Here is a 21744-nt window from a genome sequence, read left to right as displayed (position 1 = left end):
ATATATATATATATATATATAGAGAGAGAGAGAGAGAGAGAGAACACGCGCGGGGGGGGGGGGGGGGCAAGCGAACGAGCAGATGATGAGGCTCTCTAGTATCTACTTACCATCTGCAGCCTATCCTTGAAATAGGAAAATAAGAGCATACACTTGTCATCCACAGGCCTTTCACAGGCAAGCATCCCATGGACAATGCTTCCACTAGGCTGACATCACTTCCCAGAGACCTCTGCTGTGCCTCATGCATCCCACTGCAGCACCCCACACAAGAAGGCTGGCCTCACTCAGTGGTGAGGGCTGGAAAGCAATGTATTTTCCTCTCAACCTGCTCTCGGCTGCAGGCCTTCTGGCTTCTACAGTCCTGAGAAAATCAGGTGGCTCCCTCCCTAGTTGGGCAGCAAGATCTGGCTGCAGGTCTCAACTGGTCAGCTCTAAACCAAGTCAGCAACTCTCCAGGACCCTGGAGTCAAGATTTTTTCAAAGCTCCCATGCTCTAAACCCCAAGAGTACCACCCCATCTAACCTGTAAGTCTTCTCTACAGAGCACAAATCAGAATGCTACTCCCTCAGAGTAAAGTGGGAGAATGTTAACAGCCACAGGAATTAATGCTGCATTTTCACAACAGAACTAAAGAGCCAGTCAGTTTCTCTAAACTGTCAAACATGAAATACAGACTAAATCAGATTTGGACAGAAATACACATTCTGGATACGAAAGCTATTTTTAAAAACAGTCTAGGTGCAGATTTCACATCTAAATATGGTCTGAGAAGGACCTGGGTTATTTTACTTGCTCACTGGGAATCTGTCCCCTAGCTAGTTCCCAGGACACAGAGGCACTGGAGTCAATGTGCTTCAGGGCAAGTCCCTGTCAAGAAAAAGTAAAGAACAGCCCCTAGGTTTTCTCAATTTGTTTTCAAATAAAAATATAAAGCTGATGACTAAAAGATAATCCAAAAATCCTATTTTAGTAGACTTACAAAAGGGTTGGCTCAGTGGTAGAGCGTTTACCCAGTATACAGGAGGCCCTGGTTTCCATCCCTAGCACAGGGTAGGGGAAAACAAGACATAACGAGGGCTGGGGATGTGGCTCAAGCGGTAGCACGCTTGCCTGGCATGCGTGTGGCCTGGGTTCGATCCTCAGCACCGCATACAAACAAAGATGTTATGTCCACTGAAAACTAAAACAAAATAAATATTAAAAATTTTCTCTCTCTCTCTCTCTCTCTCTCTCTCTCTCTCTCTCTCTCTCTCTCGCAAAAAAAAAAAAAAAGACATAACAAGGAGACTGCGGGATTTTCTACAGAAGAAACAGGAGGCACACTATTTCAGGATTTCCAATACCATGATTATAAGCAAATTCAAGATTCACATTGCTCCCATCCATTGGTCATTTATTGCTATGGTCTCATTTTCCATAAAGACTTATAGGAAAAAAAATATATCCAGGGTGAAGTTTTTTTCCCACTCTTGGCTAACATTGACAGCCTCATTCAATATCTAACAGGAAAGTGCTATGTAAATAATACACTCAAGACAGCGCAGGGTAATACACAAAACACCCTGTCTTACCTCTAGGGGCCAATGACTCTGAGGCTAGGAGAAGTAGGGTCAGCTGGGCCAGTCCAGACAGGTGGCACCAGAACAGTGGCAACTTTACCTAAGATGACAACCACACAGCATGCAGAGAACCTCACATCACCTGCACAGCTCTGGGGAACCCAGTCCAGACTTTTGGGAAGTATGATCCACCCCACCTCCTCAAAGAAACAAATCCCAACTGTCTTCATGAAGCCCTCCCAGCCAAAGATAGAGCTTCTCTCCTCCCTTGGATACTTGACTTGAGCTTAGCTGAGCTCCTTCCAGGGTGAAGGACAAAAGGATCCTGAAGCAGCATCATGCATGGACTTCCTCACTATGCATAAGCCACCTTCTCAGGACTCTCCAACATCTCCCTCAGTGGGGACTGAGGGAATGCTCTGTCCCCCTTCAAGTCTGACACAGCTGTGAACCACCTCCTGATGCATCGCCCCCAACTCAGAACCACCATGGGCAAGGGAAGAGACTACACAGAATTTGCACTCTGTCCTGCTGCTGCCCTCTGGGGGATCTTATCAGTTTCTCTTATCCCAGAGATAAAGAATTTTGCCAAATCTAATTTCTGTCCATGCTAAGGTCATCTCTGACTCTAAAACACTACAGCACTAAGTCTCCAGGACCCCAGATCCCTTCACTGCACTCCACCACAAGTAAGCCAGTACCAGTAAGTCAGCAACCAGCCAGGCTACACAAAACAACGAGAAGCAAGCCACCTAGCAGCTGCCTATCCTCTCAAACCGACTCCACGGTGGTAACCAGCAGCATCCACCTGGTAGAATGCCAGAGTCCAAGCTACCTGACACAGAGATAAAAAGGTTGCTTGTTCAGTTATCTGAGTCAGAACCAGTTTACGAAACAAGGCCCTGAAAGAATGAGTGAAATATGAAAACTGAGAAGGGTTGAGAAAGAACAGCAGAGTGTGAACGGGGTAGGAAGGATAAAAAGAAAAGTTGAAATTGTGAGAGAATGTAGAAGGAATGCCAAAGCCCCTCTACCACCTGTCCCCGTGATCCCTAATGGGTACCACATGACCCCTGGATGGGCATTCCATGACCCCTCATGGATATCCTGGGGCCCCTAGACAGGCATTCTGTTAGGCTTTTGCCAGTTCAACAAATGTCTATTCAGCTCCTATTCTGTGAAAGGCATTACCATGCCCCCAAGAAGCTTACAAACCAGGTAAGAAGGGAGAAACAGGTATTAAATACCACAAACAGAAAGAGGCAGAGAGCAGAATCTATACAGAAAGAAGCAAGAAGTAGAACAAACGTGTGTTCTGAGCTGGTTTAGATAAGGATTCTGCAGATGGAAAAAGGAAAAAAGGTCACTCCTTGGGCAGATAAAAAGGACATGGGCTACAACCAGACTCAAAAGCCTGGCTTCATGCTCACCAGCACGGGTGCCCAAGGGCTATCTTCACGACCTCTCAGTGTCTCAGTCTCTAGCCAAATGACTTCTAAGAGCTGATGTTCATGAAGCTACAACAACTAGCACAGAGTACAGGAGGTACAGATCACATATCAAAAATAAGCCAGCCCATGAACACTAAGGGACATCTCAGATAGTGTGATGCGACTAGAACCAAAAATCAAGGAGAGCTGAGTGGGACAACAGGAGGAGAGGTCAGGCCACAAGGATGCCACCCACTACAGTCAGCTCCTGGCCATGCTCTGTCCTGCTGGTACCCTCCCAGAGGAACAGTTAAGTAGGAAAGTGACAAGTGAGTGACAAGGGGCAGGCTGGCAGGATGCTGGCCCAGTGGTCACGTGGGCCATCCCACCAGGTGGGATGAAAAAAAAAGGAGGAGAAGCAAGCATAGGACAACCAGGGAAAAGGAGCTGCCATGAGTCCTAGGGCCTGCTGTGAGCAGGTCAGGAAGCAGGGACCACATCAGAGAGGTCCCATGTCACCCACGCTCTCCAGAAACAAACCTGCCCTCAGACCTCAACATGCAAAGTAAAATGACAGCAGAAACATTGCTGTGTACAGCTCACTCTTCACCTTGGCAACATAGCCATTCTCCAGCAGGGCACTGGGAGTTCAGTTCAGAGAATCAGCAAGTGCTCGGCCTGTGCAGGGGCCTGGATCTCAATCTCCAGCACCAAAACAGAAAACAGAAGACCCCACAATGCAGTTTCTTACAGCAATTAGAATAAAACCCACACTTCCATCCTTGACCTCCAGAGGGGCAGCAGAATCCTGGGGAAGAGTAAGGTTCTAGGACCAGTCTGCAGCCCATGGTGTTCATGAGCATTTGGCCTCTGTGCCTTCATGTCCTCACCCACACAGGTGGACAGTGCCTCCACAGAGTTATAGCAAGGGCTCTGTGAGTTAATGGGTCAAGCACTCAAGGCAGTCCTGGAGAGAGAACCCAGTAGGGGCACCTGCAGCTGCAGCAGCAGAAGCTCATGTGGCCATCAGGCTCACCTCCTTCAGCCCTTCCTGAATGACTGGCCCGTCATACACAGTGCTCAGCTTCACTTCCAAGCCTCTGCACTAGCCATTCTACTGTCCGAATAATCTCTCTGCCCCTCATTTTCTTGTTTGTTTGTTTCTTTTTGTTTATTTCTTTGTTTTGCAGTGCTGGGGGCTGAACCCAAAGTTGCTTTACCACTGAGCTACATCCTCAACCCTTTTCTTATTTTGACACACGGTCTCCCTAAGTTGCCTAGGCCACGAAGGATATGGATAATAGGCCCGGGAGGGGGGGGGGACGACTACCCTTATAGTTCCCCTACCTGTCCTCCTGCCCCTCCCTAAATTAACCCCACCATCAGAACTCCTCCTATGACCTGGCCCCATCTGCCAAAAGCCCACAAAAAGTAACTAACGTCTCCCATAATGTGGCTCTGCTAAGTCCCTATAAAACCCAGACCCTCGTGTGACTCAATGCCATTTTCCCCCAAAATATGTGTCCCTCCAGGGCTGAATAAAGCATCACTGGTCCATGAAGTCTGCCTCCATTTACTTTTTCTTTTTGTATTCTTTCATGTGCTTTCAGGCCAGACTCTCCCAGACTGGAGGCATGTGCCACCATGCCCAGCTTCACATGAAACTTTCTGGGCTAAAAGATCACCCAAGGAGTCCTGCAGGCCAGGGGGGTTCTTAACAACATCTGCCCACTCTCTCACCACCTTTCTCTCTCTGTCCTCTAGACAGGACAGAGGGGTAGGAGGGGAAGGGCGAGGACATGGGGTAATAATTAATGATGGTTGAATGTGATGATCATTATTATCCAAAGTACATATATGAAGACACGAATGGATGTGAATATACTATGTATACAACTAGAGATAGAAAAAATTGAGCTCTATATATGTAATAAGAATTGTAATGCATTCCGCTGTTATATATAAATAAAAAAAAAAAAGATAAGGAGAAAAGTCATGTTTATCCTATAGGTAGCAAGAACTGCTTGAGACCTTCCATGGCAGGTGGGGATTCTCTGAGCTTGAATGGTAACAGAGCTGGGTGACTGGACAGCAGAGCAGGGATGGAGGGGATCTCACTCCATAACCCCACTGTGCTGAAGCTAGAACAGATATCACTCACCACAGTGGTTAGCAGAAAGGGCCGCAGCCCAGAAGCAGGTCCGGGTGAAGGTGGACCTTGCAGCTTGGTTCTCCTACCATTTCAGCCCTGCAGGTTTCCCTATCACCAGCAGGAAAGAAGAGCCAGGGGAGCTAGGACCAGCCTCAGACCCTCCTCCACCCAACGCAAGAGACCAGCAGGTCAGAAAGAGAGTACTCTGACCGCTTGTACCCCTACCAGAATTCCACATGTGCCTCAGAGAATATTCACACCTGTTCCACCTCACTTTTACTTCATCAGGTTTCCCAAGGAAAAGGTGGTTCCAACATTTTGTCTCTTGAATACTTTTCATTCATTCTGGCTCCTGTGTGTGGTCCTGCTATCAAACAGAGGAAGTTGCTAGAGGATGACACATGAGAGTACTGCTAGGGTGACTCAATTTCTGAAAAAGGCGAGTCCATGAGCACACTGGCACACACCGGTGCTTCAGGGAGGCAGGGCTTCAAGTGTGTCTCTCACACTTGTGATAGCTCACCATCACAGAGTCATCTATACGTAAGACACTGGCTAACTGGCATGGCACCAAGGGGTTTCATGTCATACTCCCAGGAAAAAGAAACTGAAACATTCTCCTGGACTGGAGGAAGGGGATGTTGACAAAGGGAAACCTATAGAGCTATAACTTCATCTTAGACAATTAATAACTAAAATTAATAATAAAAAAAACAGTGGACAAATACTATGTAGAAACAGGGAAGGAGAGACCAAGAGAAATACCAAAAAAAGCTTGCCTTTGGGGTCAAGAGGGAGGCAGGAAAACTACACTTCTACCTGAGGCTGTAAATACAATTCATCTTTCAAGATGTGTATATGTCTTCCTGGACAGATGACATCATAAAGCACAACCTGATGGCACTGTGCCCTTGGCCCCTTCTAAGCTCATATACATGCAGCCAAGAGAGCATGTCACACTACTTGACCACAAAGCCCATCTCCCCACAGTACTTCCTCATGACTATCTGACAATAAGGAGGACCTAACTACCATGGTGTTTAATGAATGTCATCCATGTGCCGACCTAAAAACGAACCAGATGTTTATTTACTCAGGGCATATGGCTGGCTCTGCCAGAGAGAGGAGCAACAGCCTGCACACCCAGCATGGAGAAGGCACAGGACTAGCTCCATGCTCCTCCCTGCCCCACACACTTCTTCCTTCAAACTTTCTCTTTCAACCGGACATCCAACCACACCACACCTACATCAGCAAGCTCTCCCCAGTTCAGACTACATTCCTAGATTCCTACCACCCTCAGAAGGCATTAATCTAACAACCCTCCAGCCTTTCCCCTGAGTCCTCTGCTCTCATCCACACAAGTTCACTGTGCCCACGGTGTGCTCCTCTGCCCTCCTGGAGGATGCAGGACCACCACGTCCAAGAAGCCCTCACTCAGACCCAAACCATCTGAAGCTCTTCAGTATTTAAGTCTTACCCTCAAGAAGCACTTGTTTTCTCATTACCTATGCATAAATCCTGCAGTTCATCTCCTTCACCAGATTTAACCTTGCCAGAGACTCCAGCCATCCTCACCCCCCAACCCCCCGGCCCACAGTGCCTATCCACATCTGGCACACACAAGCACTAAGACAGCTAAAATGCTAAGGACAATCAACAATTATTGAGTATCAGACTACTTCAATCAACCTTTAACACTGCTCTGGTAGCTACTGGTCATTTCTCACCAAGTTTCTACTTACTTAAAAAGAAGAAAACAAGGCCCAGGGGCAACATAGCTATTAGGTGCAGAAAAAGAATTCCACTCTGGATATCAACCTCCTAATCTGAGGAATTGGGAACTGCTCCTTTCCTTCAGAGCACTGTGAGGATCAAGCAAATGCACATGGACACCTCAGGCAGACTGGGCACACAGCTTTTCTCAGCAAATGCTGGCTTCATTCCCTACTCCTCACCCCTGCCCACCTCTCGCATGACCTAGACTCCACTGTGGCCTCTCTCAACCACCAGGGCTATTGAGCACCCACAATATGGATACTTCAAACCGAGATGTACTGTGACTGTAACACACACACATCAGATCTGAACAATTAGTTGTGATAAAAGAAAACAAAATTTTTCACTAACATGTTTATATAATCACATTGAAATAATAATTTTATGGATATAATGGCTTAGAACAGAATGCATTACTAAAAAGAGCTTCAAGTTCCTTTTTACTTTTTTAACACAGCTACAAGAAAATAAAAAAGCATGTGTTTGACCCACATATTTCTATTGGATAGCACTTATCTAGACAAACAGACATCCCAGAGATCTGAAATCAAGGGAGAAGTCTAGTCACCTACACAAAAAACAGTGGATACAGAGTTGATAATATTTGCTCACCCTACACAAGCTTGGTAAAACACCAAGAGAGAATACAGACAGCAGCCCTGGATACTACTGCCTGGCAAAATTAAAACACAATTACAATGTCTAAGTAGAAATGGTTTTGCTTTTAAGTACCTACAAAGTGAACTACTACTGCTCAATTCTTCTTCCAGATGACACTCTCATCAATTAATTCAATTCAACTTCCTTAAGTGAAGTTCTGGCATGGGCATGAATAAACTCACTTAAGAGTTTATTCAATAAGTCAGCTAATAAATATGGTTTCCTAATCAAGCCTACCAAGATAACAGCACAGAATGAGTCCAACTTAAATAAAGAATGATGTGTGGCCTCAACCTTCAAAGCAAAGTTGCAGTCAATGGCTTAATCACACACCTATCTGAATCCAGGATGAAGATAACACCTGGGTGGGGCATCTCAGTCCTAGAAGAGAGCAGACTCACTTCTGGTTGTATGTCAATTAATTCTGCATCAACAAGTTTTGACTAAGTTTCAGTGTAAACAACCTCCATGTTTCAATTCTTCCAACAGTGTTTTTAATTATTATTTGGGGCAAAATCTCAATTGTAACTTTGGCAAAAATATATAGAAAAGAATAGAGCATTAAGCAAAGCCACACAGTAAGCAAAAGATTCTGTCCTTCAGAAGTATTGAGAAGAAATGGTGATTTAGGAACAGATAATGTCATTCCTTATCCAAAACCTCACTCTCAATCCCTCCAGCTCATTACACAGCTGGACAGCCATCTTCACTCCTTCCCAACTCTTCAGCTTTAAGGGCAGAAGATGAAAAAACCAGCAGCAGCACAAAGGAAAATCAGCCAGAGCTCCACTTGTGCAGAGCAGCCCAGCGTCACCCTGTCAGCCCCTCACCCAGGAACTTGTGCCAAGCTGGAAGGAAGCATTGCAAATTTCAACTCTTAATTCCTATTCTAACAGCTTCTATTTCACATCCTCCTCCACTAAATCCAATGCAGAAAACACTTGAGTTTACCATGTACCCAGAAATGTTTGTACAAGCAAGGCAAGAGGTTTTACTCCCTGAGAGACAGGTACAGGCAGGCACAGGCAGGCACAGGGCAGCCTTGGAATAAACATTCTCATATATTGCTTGTGGCAAGGCAAAGTGACAAAATTTCTCCAGACACTATGGTAGCAGGTGTTCAAAGCCTGTAAAAGTTTCTACTTTTGACCCTACAGTGTCCCATCAGGAAATCTACCCTATAAAACTAATAAAAGACAAAGGTTTTGGTAAAGAAATGTCCATCACAAACTTCACTGTTCACAGTAGTGAAAACTTAAAACTACCTCAACATTCAAAATTGGGGATTATTAATCAAGAGGCAGCATTAAAATTAATAGACAAATATTCAACATGCCAAATCAGTCACACAATCAAGTTAAAGCGCTACAAAACATTATGTATACTATGAGGTCATGTGTATTTTAAAACTATATTTACATATGTGCAATGGGAAAAAAATAAACGATAACTATTCATTTTAACACTGATTATATCCAAATGGTAGCATTATATAATTTTTCATTTTTTCCTTACATTTCTCTATTTCTGAACTTTTTATAATATATATGAATTACTAGAAAAATACTTAAAAACAAAATACACAACATGATTCAAACAAAAAAGAATGATAGTGATTACAATAATAGCTAATTTCTATTTAGCATCTCAAACCTGAAGAGTACTCTTCAAGGTGCTTTATATTAGTTTACTTATTCTCACAACACAAAGGGCAGGTATTATTTCCCCATTTCACAGGTGGCACAGTTAGCAAGTGGCAGAGCAGAATAGCAACCTGTGAAGGAGCTCAGGGCCACTGCACTAATTGCCCACTCCTGCTGAAGCCAATCCTGGCATTCATGGACAACTACTAAAGGCAAACAATGACCCTGAAAGTCCCCAGAGTTTGCTGAAGACCAACACTACAACAGCCAGCTGCAAGTGCTCTGACCTACCATTTGGCACCCACAGCACTACAAGTCTGCTTCACAATTCTTATGAAGTGACTGATTTTAGTTTTCTGTGAAAAATTACTCTGAGAAGCTACCAATTATTGTAGATGATGACAGAAGTGAAGAAGTTTAAGAAAGTAGCTAAAAGATGCAAACTTGGTAAAAACAAGCAAAACATCAGAGTTGGCAAAGATTTAAATCTATGACATGAGTGAGACCACCCCTGTAGGGCAGGGGAAAAAACCTGAAGCCAAAGTGCTAGCCAAACAGCTCTTCCTTCTGCAATCAGAAAAAAGAAATGCACGCCCACCCACACCACTTCTATTCAACATCCTACTGGGATACTAGACAAGCAATTAGCCAAGAAAAAAGCATCCAAGGAGTAGGAAAGAAAGAACACCTCTGTTTGTTAATGGCAAGCTCCCACATACAGGAAATCCTAAAGACTCCACCAAAAAATATACAGTAAAGTTACAGAATACAAAATCAACATGTGAAACTTAGCAACTCATCTATATAGTAATAATAAACGATCTGAAAAACAAATGAAGAACACGATCTTACTTACAATAGCATCAAAAAATTTACAAATAAATTTGACCAAGACAGAAGTCTGTATATTGAAAACTAAAGTGGTAAAGCTGAAAACAATATAAATAAATAGAAAGACATACTATGTTTATGTAGTGAAAAAATATTAAAACATCCATGCTACCCAAAGCCAACTAAAGATTCAGTGAAATCCCTATCAAAATTCCAATGGCATTCCTCACAGAAATAGAAAAAAAAATTCCTAAAATTCATACAAAACCATATAAGACCTCAAATAGCTAAAGCAATCCTGAGCAAAAAGAACAAATCTAGAGGTAGGTCTTTAAAAAAGCTTCTCTACAGTGAATGAAACAACCACAGAGTAAAGAGAGAACCGCGACAGTGGCAAACAGTATTTGCAAACCACATATTTGACAAAGGGCTAAGATCCAAAATATAAGATACTCACACAGTGAAACAACTCAATAACCAGAAAACCCAATCAAAAAATGAGTAAAACACCCAAATAAACATATCTAAAACTATACATAAATGGCAAACAGATATAACAGGGAAATGCAAAGTAAAACCTCACACCTATTTGTCAGAGTGTCTATAATCAAAGAGACAAAAGATAAGTGGTGTGACAATGTGGAAAAAAGGGAATATTTGTGCTCAGTTGATGGGAATATAACCCACAGCAACCATTATGAAAATCAGTATGGATTCCTCAAAAACCTAAAATTAAAATTACCATGATACAGCCATTCTACTACTGCATATATATCCAAAGGAAATGAAATCAGTATGTTGAAGAGACACCTGCACTCACACGTACACTGCTGCATCATTCACAAAAGCCAAGACACAGAAATAACCTAAATATGCGTCAATGGATGGAGAAAGAAAATATGATACCTATATACAATAAAATACTATCCAGTCTCAAAAAAAGGAGGAAATTCTGCCATTTGCAACTACATGGATGAACCTAAAGGACATCATAGTAAGCAAATAAGCCAGGCACAAAAAGACACTGCATGATATCACTTACATGTAAAACCTAAAAGAGTCTAACTCAGGGAAGAATTGGCAGTTACTAGGGGCTGTTAAAGGCTAGGTGAAAGAGGAGATGCTGGTCAAAGAGTACAAAGTTTCAGTGAGGAGGAATAAGTTCTAGTGACCTACTACTGCACAATATGGTGACTATAGTTAATAAATATGCATTACTGCTATATGTCAGGATTGCTAAAAGAAATTTTAAACATTCTCACCACAAAGAAATAAGTATATGACAATGAATATATGATTAACTTAATTATTCTACATGCGTTCATATACAACATCACACTGTACTCATAAATACATGTAGCCATATATAAATCTTAAAAATAAAATATATGTGTGTGTGTGTGTGTATATATATATATATATATATATATATATATATTAACAGTAAGAAGCTAGTTGTAAAGCAAACTTTATATAATAGCTGGTCTACATTTCATACTAATAATCTAAGATCAAAAAACTAAGTAAAATTTCCCAAGAATAAGGGTGAGAAAAGAACAAATTTATTCTAAACCATCTGTAACTTTGAATTACTTGCACTGTTTTACAAGAACAGTTAAATTGATTTAAAAAAAAAAAAATTCCCAGGGCTGGGCTGTAGCTCAGCGGTAGAGCACCTGCCTCGCATGGGTGAGGCACTGGATTCAGTACCACATAAAAATAAATAAAGATATTGTGTCCATCTAGAACTAAAAATATAGTTTAAAAAAATCCTAAAGCAACAGGTAACTTGAGTATTAGGTAGTGTGCCAAGTAGGTGGAGAGGTCAATGAGAGAGAGTTAACATCCTACCAGGTCAAACATGCCAATTCCAGAAAAGGCCCACTTGCATTAGACAGATTCCCTATATTTCTTCTTGACAACCCTAAGTTTTACCCGAAGTATTTTCTTTTCCAAAGCAATCGTGGTAACATTGTATGGGAATCCATAATCAGTTCTTAAGCAGAAAAGCTTGGGCAACATTAAATTATCTGCCGAGAGTCCCCTTGCTGAGGCAACCAATCACCTCTTGCCTTTCAGGATGGCCTAACCCAGCTGGGCAGAGAACAGTGCCAGGAAAACTGGAGGGGTGGGGGTGTCAGTACAAGTCAAGTTCAGCTCTCACTTCGTAACTACAATTTGAACTTTTGAGTAGCTTGAAAAGTCAATAAACTGAAATACTGCATTTATAACAATGCTAACATCCATCTTTCCTGTCAACTTTTCAAAATCAATAACTAAAAAACGGTATTACACTATCTCTGAATGTGTGAATATAACTAGTGAGAAAAACAGACATTTTTCTTCAACAACCAAAATAATATATAATATAACAGCTATATTATATTACATAATACTTTCCTGATAATATCCTTGAGATTACACTGGTTTGGGCATAAGATAATAATCCACCAAATAGTCAAATGGAATCATATGTTCTTAACTTTGGGTCTTGGAATGAAAAGCAGTCAAACATGCTACACATACAATGTTTTAACCAAATTCAGCTTTCCTGGGAAGGCAGCCTCTGCTTCTGACAGTTACAGCTCACCTGCCTCAGTAGATTACAGATGCTTAACTACAGAACACTGTATCACCAGAAAACTGTAACAGCCAATGCTCTGTGATCATCTGAAGCACACACAGCCTCATGGCTGCAACACTGAGTAAGAGTTCGGGAAGTAACACAGCAAAACCTTGGAAAACAGATTCTACTCCAGATTTCTCTTGATGTGAAGAAATGATCTATGATTTGCTTGACTAGCCTTAGTCACTTCATAAACTCTAACTCATCATCATCATTTTGGTTGTTTTTTTAAAATACAAATGGAAGGAAACTGGCATTGCTGTGTCCAGTTTTTCTGTCCTACACAAAAAAGTTTCAAAAAAGACAAGCTAAGTAACAAATAAAAAGTTATAAGAAAATAATGAGGTCAACTAAGTTGTATGCATTGCTTTCTGGCACAGAATTGCCCAATTTTAAAATAAAAAAATACAAATACAAATTTTTTTCATCTTAAAATGTACACTACTTCTCAAAGTTTAACAATAAATGCAAACTGCACAATATTCCTTTAAATTATAAAACTCCTTTCATAATCAGAACAACCCATTGGAGGACATCTGATATTTTTCAGCTAATTAACATGTTCATGCATTAAAGAAACTGATCTAGCAACAATCACTTTCAGTGAAATTCTCTTTTCAAGAAATTATTAGGCAAGTTTAAACCGGCAATAAACTAGAAAATATACATACAAAAAATAGTCCAAAGACAATTCAGACTAAAATAACTCCTGAAAAGGACCCTGATATTAATTAGAACAAAAAAAATATATTTTATTTTGTATATGTTTTCAGTCTCTCTCCCTTCAAAATTTGGTAGAAATGGAAAGTGTAAATCCTAGAACACATGTCAAGATCATAGAGCCCTGCTCTCCTAAGTACTGCTCTGTATGGGAGACAGGACCTCTTAGAACATGCCCATCTCCTCAAGAATGGGAAGCCCAAGTTGGAGCTAGACAGAGTTCCTTCTTTGAGAACTTCCAAAACATCATCGCAATTACGCAATTTTTCATGTGCTTTTTACCGTTTTTGCTTTTATTATCTCAGGTAATTAGGAGTTTTAAGCGTAATGTATTGAATTTGAAAGAATGTTAGTATTGCCTCTGCTGAACTTTAAATTGACTGGAAGAGACAAAATAAGTCGATTGACTTTTTCATTTAAAAAGAAAGCTATTGCTATCAACCTCAAACTTATTTGATCAATAACAAATACCTATCAAAGGCCTATTCTATGCCAAACATTGCTGTAGGTGACTGGGACATGTCAGTTAACAAATTCTTCTTCAGCCCCTTTATATACATTTGTAACATTAAAAACAGGTACCAGGGCTGGGGATGTGGCTCAAGCAGTAGCGCGCTCACCTGGCATGCGAGCGGCCTGGGTTTGATCCTCAGCACCACATACAAAGATGTTGTGTCTGAAAACTAAAAAAAAAAAAAAACAACCAAAAACCCAGGTACCAGGGCTGGGATTGTGGCTCAATGGTAATGCGCTTGCCTAGCATGTGTGACGCACTGGGTTCAATTCTCAGCACCACATACAAATAAATTAAATGAAGGTCCATCAACAACTAAAAAAATATTTTAAAAAATAAAAATAAAAAACAGGCACCACATCACATATCAACAGGAACCTTTGGGAAACTAAAATGAGGGTTTAACATTCAACTTCCTTTAAGTCTCATATTGAAGTTATGATCTCAATAAGCAAGCAGGTTTTAAAATATGGTAACACACACAAAACAGTAGTCTGAAGAGGATAATAAAATGTTACAGCAAAGGTCAAAGTAAAGTAAAAACTGCCACTAACAAAGCATGTTATCACAACCTAATAAGGAAATTTAACCATGAAAGACAAGGCAGATACAAGAATGGGAAGATCTATTCAAACAATGTCTTTCTCCCTCTTAAAGAGCCATAGGGATTTTTGAGATCTCCCCTAAGTACTTCTCACTTATTTCACTTATTTGTAATATTTACTACCCACATCAAAGGTAAAATACATTTTTTACAATCATTAACAAAAACAGTAGTACTTTGGGGCTGGGGTTTGTAGCTCAGTGGTTGAGGCCTGAGGCACTGGGTTCAATCCTCAGCGCCACATAATAAATAAATACTTTAATCCCCATAAATTCCTATGTGTCTAATTTCAAATAAGGAAATTAATTGATGGCTTCTACGTTTTTTCCCCCCAGAAACCTACTATAAGAGACTTTCAGGAAAGAAAATCATCTGTTTGGTAATCAGATATGTTTTCATACATGTGCTGATATCTGGGAGCTTGTGTTAACCTACCTCATTTCTCAGATAAAAAAACAACCTAATAAGCATGGTAAGCAGCAAAAAGGACAGCAATTCTATCAACCTGCTGCTCCCAAGGAAGGCCAAGCTAGATTTCACGTTTTGAAACCCAAACCCAGGTCCATAAGAGTTGTCTAACTTAAACATGAAATATCAGGAATCCAGTAAAGCCACTTAATGACTGGCCTGAGAAAGAAAAGGCAGAGAAAAGCGCGAGGCCGGCAGGGTTTGAGGTCCGCTTCATTTCAGCCAGATCACCGCTGAGAACCAAGCCACACGTGGACGTGGGTCCTAGAGAATCCCTCGACCAAGAGCTCAGCCCGGCAGGTGGCCACAACTCCACGTCGCTGGCTCCCAACCTCACGAAGCCCGCACCCGGCCTTCCCACAAGCACCCGGCCATTCACGAACCTCGTCTCCGACCCCGACCCTCATGGACCCCCATCGCTGGACGCTGACCTTTGGCTTTCATCCGCGAGCGTGACCTCACGGTCCCCGTGTCCGCCCCTCACGCCCCCACCCTGGTCCTCCGAGCCCTGACACAGGGCCCCACGGCCCCGCAGTCGGCCCTGCCGCGCGCACCCTGACCCTTCAGACCCCCACCGCCGACCGCCCCGCGGCCACCGTGGGCCCTCACCACCCCCTCCACGAGCCATGCCCATCCCCGACCCTCCCGCGGCCGCCTTGGGCCCTCACGACCCCCATCCCTGGTCCTCGGGACACTCCACATTCCGGACCCTCACGAGCCCTCACCCCCCATCCTCCCGGTTCCACCTCGACCTCCCGCGCCCAGCGGACCTCGCGACCCGCCTCTCCCGCCGCCCGGCCCCGCCCCGCCCGCCCGCCGCCGCGCTCACCTCCAGGCGCAGGGAGGCCCCGCAGGCTCGCAGGAACTCGCGGATGTTGCTCAGGCACTCACTCTCGCTCCGAGGCTCCGGGTAGACCTGCAACACACAGCGCGGGCGCTGAGCGCGGCGGCGGGCGGGCCGCGCGGCCCCGAGCCTCCCGGCCGCCGCTCCGCTCACCCTCTTTCCTTCCTGCGGGAGGCACCAATCTCCGTCCCTGCCCTCACCCGGAAGTGGGCCGGCGCTGGAAGTGACGCCGTCAGGCCGCGCCCCGCCGCCACAGGGGCCTCTTCCGGCCGGCGCCGGGTCCTGGCCCGCCGCGCCGCCGCTCTCGGCCGGCCCCCAGCGCCTGCTCCCGGGCCGGCGTGCCGCCCGCCCAGAGGGAGCCGGGGGAACGGCCGCGGCGGCCGAGCATCCCCGACGCCCCTGCTTTCTCACCTGGGCTCATGGAGAGTGCGATTTTAGTCTCCTGCCTCACTCGAAACGGTTAGCAAGGTAATTACGCGCGTTGGGCTAAAGTGCGATGTCCTCTTTCCCCAAGGTAGGCCGTGCGCTTCGTGGGCGATTAGCCCCAACAGCCGCCTAGGCCACCGCCCGGCGGCGCCGAGACGCCCGCGGAGCGGAGGCCGCTGCGGGGCGCCGAGCGGAGGCGGCGCCCGGCCGACCCGGGCCGCGGGGGAGCCCGAGACGTCCCGGCGGCGGCTCCTTTTCAGACCTAAGGGTCATTTTTAAATCAGAACCTTTCCGTTGCTATTTACACTTACACACCGTCCAGACTTGCAGCGTGTGGAGCCGCTGCCCTGGGGGGAGAAATCACGGCACTCACTCCATCGGGCTGCTCACGAGTCCTGTGCACACGCTGCGGAGTGTTTGGGCCTCTCAAAATTACCAATCAAAACCAGGGCGTTCATCGATGCCATAAGAGGAAAAGTGAGGTTTGAAAAGCCCTAGGAGACGAGGCTAACACGTTTCCCTCCACGCTGAACAGATTTGTCAGTGAAAGTGAAGAGTAGAACACCAAAACCAAAGCCGCCACCTCATGCACTGTGCTTCTCTCTACCCTGGAAGAATTTTCTAGGAATATACATCACATATGTAGTTGACATCTGAATTTTCTTGCCGTCATTTTAAATATTTGGAAAGGATATAATTTCCAACATTCTGATAACAGCATTTTAAAATTCAGGTTATACCTTTTTAAAAAAATACCCAATGGAATCTTAATTATAGTAGAGATATGATACCCATTCTCCATCTTAAGAAATTTATGAAAAAACTCTTCTTTCAAAGGCAAACATCATTTTCTCCTTTAAGTCATTCCTATTCTATTCATCCCACAGAACTGTATGCTAATGTATCTTTATGCTTTAAAGCCTTAATGATCACAGCATCTTTTTTTGCAAGACACCCATACATATGTAATCACAAAACAAATACTCATGGCACATTCTCAGGCATTTATGGACAAGTGCAGAGCAGTAAGAAACTCTAATCAATTTGTGTGCATGTCCCAGTGGGACTTGAAGAAGGCCATGCTCTGCTTTCTTGTTTGTTCTCTATAAACAATATCATTTACACTATAAACAATATCCTTTACTCAGTCTAGGAAACGTTTTTTGATTTTTGTACCTTCATTTGGTGATTTTACTGTTTTAAATGGCCTCCAAGAGTAGTGCTAAAGTGCTGCCTAGCATTCCTAAGCCTAAGAAAGTTGTGATGCGTCTTACAGAAAAAATTTGTGTGCTAAGTAAGCTCCGTTCTGGCATGAGTTATAGTGCTGTTGGCCGTGAGTTCATTATTAATGAGTCAACAATATGATACATCCAGAAAAAGGAAGAAGATATTCGCAGGTCTGTGAGTGAGGCTGCTCCAGAGAGCGCTAAAGTAACATCTGTAGTACATGAAGAAGCCATGGAAAAGATGGAAAAGCAGCTAAATTTGTGGATTCATGAGATGATGATCAAATAAAAAAAAGTATAGTGGGAAGCATTGTTGTGAGGCTGAAAGCCAAAGAAATTTACAGTCACGTAACCCAGGGTCAGGAACATGTTAAACCCTTCTCAGCTAGTAGAGGCTGGCTTCCATGTTTCAAAAGACGATACAGCATGAAAAACTTTAAACTTGCAGTCCAGGATGGTTCTGCACACCAGGAAGCTGCAGAAGAATTTAAAAAGTACCATTGAGTATTATACATGAAAAGGGTTATGTTGAAGAGCACGTTTTCAATGCCGATGAGATTGGCTTTTTACAAGAATGTTGGCAAAGGAACTTGATGAACGTGATGCAGAAAGCTTCCCAGGATCCTGATTCTAAAATACTCAAAGATCATACAACCTTGCTGCTATGCATCAATGCTAAGGGCGACTTTAAATGCAAGCACCTAATGGTGCACTTAAAGGGAAGAACTTGAACTGTATGCCAGTCCACTGGAGATGGAACCAAAAAGCATGCATGGCATCTGAAATATTCCACAATTGCTTTGTCCCAGAAGTAGAATGCTGTCTCCAGAGCAAGAAACTTTGCCTTTAGGGTTTTATTAATTTTGGATAATGCCCCAGTTCATTGCCATGAAGAACTAGAAAATACCCACCCCAATGTGGAAGTTCTTTTCATGCCCCCAAATACTACATCTCTCATCTAGCCCCTCAATCAAGGCATAATAAAAGCTTTCAAAGCACAGTACATGAGAGAGCTGTACAGTAAAGCTTGTGAGACACTTGCTGCCAACCAAGAAGCCACTATGTTAAATTACTGGAAATCAGTGACTATCCACAATGTTATTGATTATGTTGGCACAGCTGGGGATAACATCAAACAGACTGTTATCAATAACTGCTGGGAAACTGTTTGGCCAAATTGTGTGAAAACTGTTGAAGGCTTTGAAGGTGTTACAGGAAATATAAAAAACATGTCAAAAACATAATGCGTACTACACAACAAATAAGTGGAGAGGGTTTCAATGACATGAGGGAAGAAGATGTGGAGGAAATTTTGGCAGAGAAGGCAGTAGAACCCACCAACAAAGATCTGGATGAGATGGCAAAAGATGGTATCAGAATCAGTGATGAAAGTCAAGACAGTGATGACAGTCAGCCCATGACTCCAAGAATTATTCCTCTTACAGCAGCCAAAATATCAGTGGAATTCTGCCCTGGAAAAACTTTTCAGTGACATGGAAGAATGTGACCCTATGCTTGAATGCAGTCTCACATTTAAGCGCCTCACCTCCACTGCATTTGTCCCTTATTCAGAAATGCTTAAAAGATTTGAGGAGAAAAGCCAGGCAAACAAAGCTGAAGCAGTTTTTCTAGCCAATTTTAGGGGGAAAGATGCAAAATATAGAACTGCTGGATCACAACATACCATCTCCTTGATGTTTCCTCTCTCCACAGTAAGTTCCACCAGTCCACCATTTGGTCTTCACAGGCAAGCCAAGGTCTTCAGGTTAAACCACACCTCCTGCAGTTCCATCTACAGTAAGCTGTTAGCATTTTTATACAGTTTTAAATGCCTAACTTGCTCAGTGCTTTTTTCAGAACTTTATTTGCATTTCATATTATATAGTATGTGTTCACAGTGCTTTGCTTACTGTCTTTATGAGCATTCTGTATATGTATGGTGTGTGTATATGACTCAGTGGAAGAGTTCAACTAATACAACCATGGTAGAGCATATTATATATGCTGTATTTGAAACTGTGTTTATTATAAAGAAATATCTTCTCTACAGCTGTTTGTAATACATAATAGCCATCTTTAAACAAAACATAAAACAAGGCTATGTATTGATTGATTGACAAAGTATTGTCACCAGACTCTTAGACAAATGTAATACTGTGTCTCCCCTAGAAGCAATGTCTCAGTCATGGAGAATACAGTGATTGAGATAACTATGGAACAGAGCTACCACAATAACAAGAATTTATTCTACACTTAAGATTTTTCAGCCGAGTGGACCTCATTGTTAAGATTTTTCTTCTGACTTAACTATCATGAGTACACAAATGATAGAAATGGTATACTATAGTTTTTGATAATTATTAACTATAAAAAGCAAAACAATTGGAAATGTGTATCTTAATGAGAAATATGGGGCTTCCTCTTTTAATTAATTCATTTGCCCAAGGACAATTATTCTTTTCTGCTAGAATGAGATGTGGTCTAACATCAGTGCTTTCCTGACTGGGGCTTTTTTACACACATGAGAAATTTTGTTCACAAAGATAAGCACGTGGATATGAAAGTAATTTTGTGATGTAACTTAATTCATTGAAGCCTTCTGAATTAGGAGCTCAGGTATAGCTCAGTGGTGAGCACACTGCCCACACAGAATACATGCTTATTAGCATATGAGTTCATTCCCAACACCTAAAAATAAAATAAAGCTGAAGCTTTCTGAATTGCATGGCCAAAGTCCAGATATGACCTATCATAAATGTTTTTAAATCATTATTTAATAACTTGACTAGAGTCTCCTTCAGTTTATGTGAAAACTAAGTAGTGGAGACCCTAGAGATGCAAAACCATCACTGACACCTCAGAACCCTGGATATGTCTAGTTATCCCTTTGTTACGTGGCCTTTAGGTTTTCCATCTTGCAGCATCACACCTTAAGAGGACAACAAAGTGGGTGAAAGGTCTGCCTTTATGTGCAAAGTGAGAGAAGGCTATTATGAAGAGGAGACAAAACACCACAGGCACCATCTCACACCAGTCAGCTGCAGATAAGTATATGCAGGCCAAGGGTCTGGAAATTGACTCCCTGGAAACTATGCAGTGCCCACAAAGCTCTTAAAGTCTTCCTGTATGCAGATCTGGGTGCATATAGCTTGCTACTTCAAAGAACAAACCTGTTTGGAAAACTTATATTAAAGATTCAAACTTTATAGTAAATAAGTAGTGCCTGGCTCTCTAATATGTCATCTAGGACAAGTCATTTGACCCTTCTGGATCCTTACCCTTAAAAAAAATACCCAGCAAAACCTAAGTATAATAGATAATTTTATAATACCTATTCTCCACCTTAAGAAATGAGGCTAACAGGCTTTCTCATTGAGATGTTGGGAGAATCAAATGTATTACAAATTATCAGCAATATTTCTTGAGCCCTGACTCCATAGCAGATCATGTTACAAGCACTAGGAATGCAACGCAGAGTGAGACAAGGTCTCTGACCTCAGTGAGGCAAGAATACACATGCAGGTGCAGGTGCAGCCACACAGAGGCACACTTGGAACCATGGAAGTACTACTGACAGGGTAGGGCTAGAGGCTTATCCAGCACCAAATGTGATCTTGAGCCTGGTAGATGAAAAAGCTAGTGGAACTGCATATTCAATTATGTGACATTTTAAGCTGGGCGTGATGGTGTGCATCTGTTATCTAGTGAGGAGGCTAAGGTAGGACATCACTTGAGCTCATGAGTTGAGCTCATAGCAAGATCCTGTCAAAGTGTGACATATTAGAAGTCTATGGAGTGTTCAAGAAAGGTACCTAGTCAAGGGTACCTTAACTCATGAGTAAAGCTACATTGAAAAACAGTGGAATATTATGATACAGAACAAGACAGGTAGAAGTCCTGTCCTTTATCAAAGAAGATGTACAGGGAGCACATTATTAGTTATCCCAGAAATGCAAATTAAAATCACAGCTAAAACTATACACCCACCAGAATGGGGCATGTGGAAAATGCAGACAATATCCACTCTTGGTAAGACTGAAAACAGTTGGAACTCTCATACATGACTTGACAGCATACTGTTTTACCTGAAGAACGGGCAGTTTCTTGCCAAGTTAAACTTAAACCCTAAATTCCAGCAAGTATTTGCCCAAAAGTGATGGAAACTCATCCACAAAATGCCACATAAGAGCATTCATATCATTGGCAAAGCCTTCACAACTGAAAGGAAGGGCTGTCCTCCATGTACCTCTAGGACTCA

The 21744-nt window shown here is 42.7% G+C and overlaps 1 protein-coding gene and 1 long non-coding RNA gene across 9 annotated transcripts in view; one reads left to right on the top strand and one right to left on the bottom strand.

The window, feature by feature from the left end:
• Positions 1-21744, bottom strand: part of Arhgef7 (Rho guanine nucleotide exchange factor 7) — a 130123-nt gene that overhangs the window by 84394 nt on the left and 23985 nt on the right. For 6 of the 8 annotated variants that reach the window (XR_013423536.1, XR_013423537.1, XM_078016342.1 and 3 more), the window contains exon 2: positions 15820-15906. The exons of 1 other annotated variant lie outside the window; for it this stretch is intronic. Coding sequence is in view for 4 of the 7 variants with exons in the window: in XM_078016342.1 (XP_077872468.1) it covers positions 15820-15906 (87 nt within the window). In the remaining 3 variants the exon portion in view is untranslated. Of the gene's footprint in view, positions 1-15819; positions 15907-15987; positions 16109-21744 lie in introns of those variants that run through there. One more of the 8 variants, XM_078016347.1, reaches the window with a different exon arrangement.
• The window catches only part of LOC110598614 (uncharacterized), a 41676-nt gene continuing 36091 nt past the window's right edge, over positions 16160-21744 (top strand). The window contains exons 1-2 of the long non-coding RNA XR_013423539.1: positions 16160-16302; positions 19200-19283. This is a non-coding gene — a long non-coding RNA (uncharacterized LOC110598614). The remainder of the gene's footprint in view (positions 16303-19199; positions 19284-21744) is intronic.

The sequence above is a fragment of the Ictidomys tridecemlineatus genome, chromosome 6, assembly GCF_052094955.1.
Source record: "Ictidomys tridecemlineatus isolate mIctTri1 chromosome 6, mIctTri1.hap1, whole genome shotgun sequence".
NCBI lineage: Eukaryota > Metazoa > Chordata > Mammalia > Rodentia > Sciuridae > Ictidomys > Ictidomys tridecemlineatus.
This window is presented reverse-complemented; position numbering and strand designations above follow the sequence as displayed.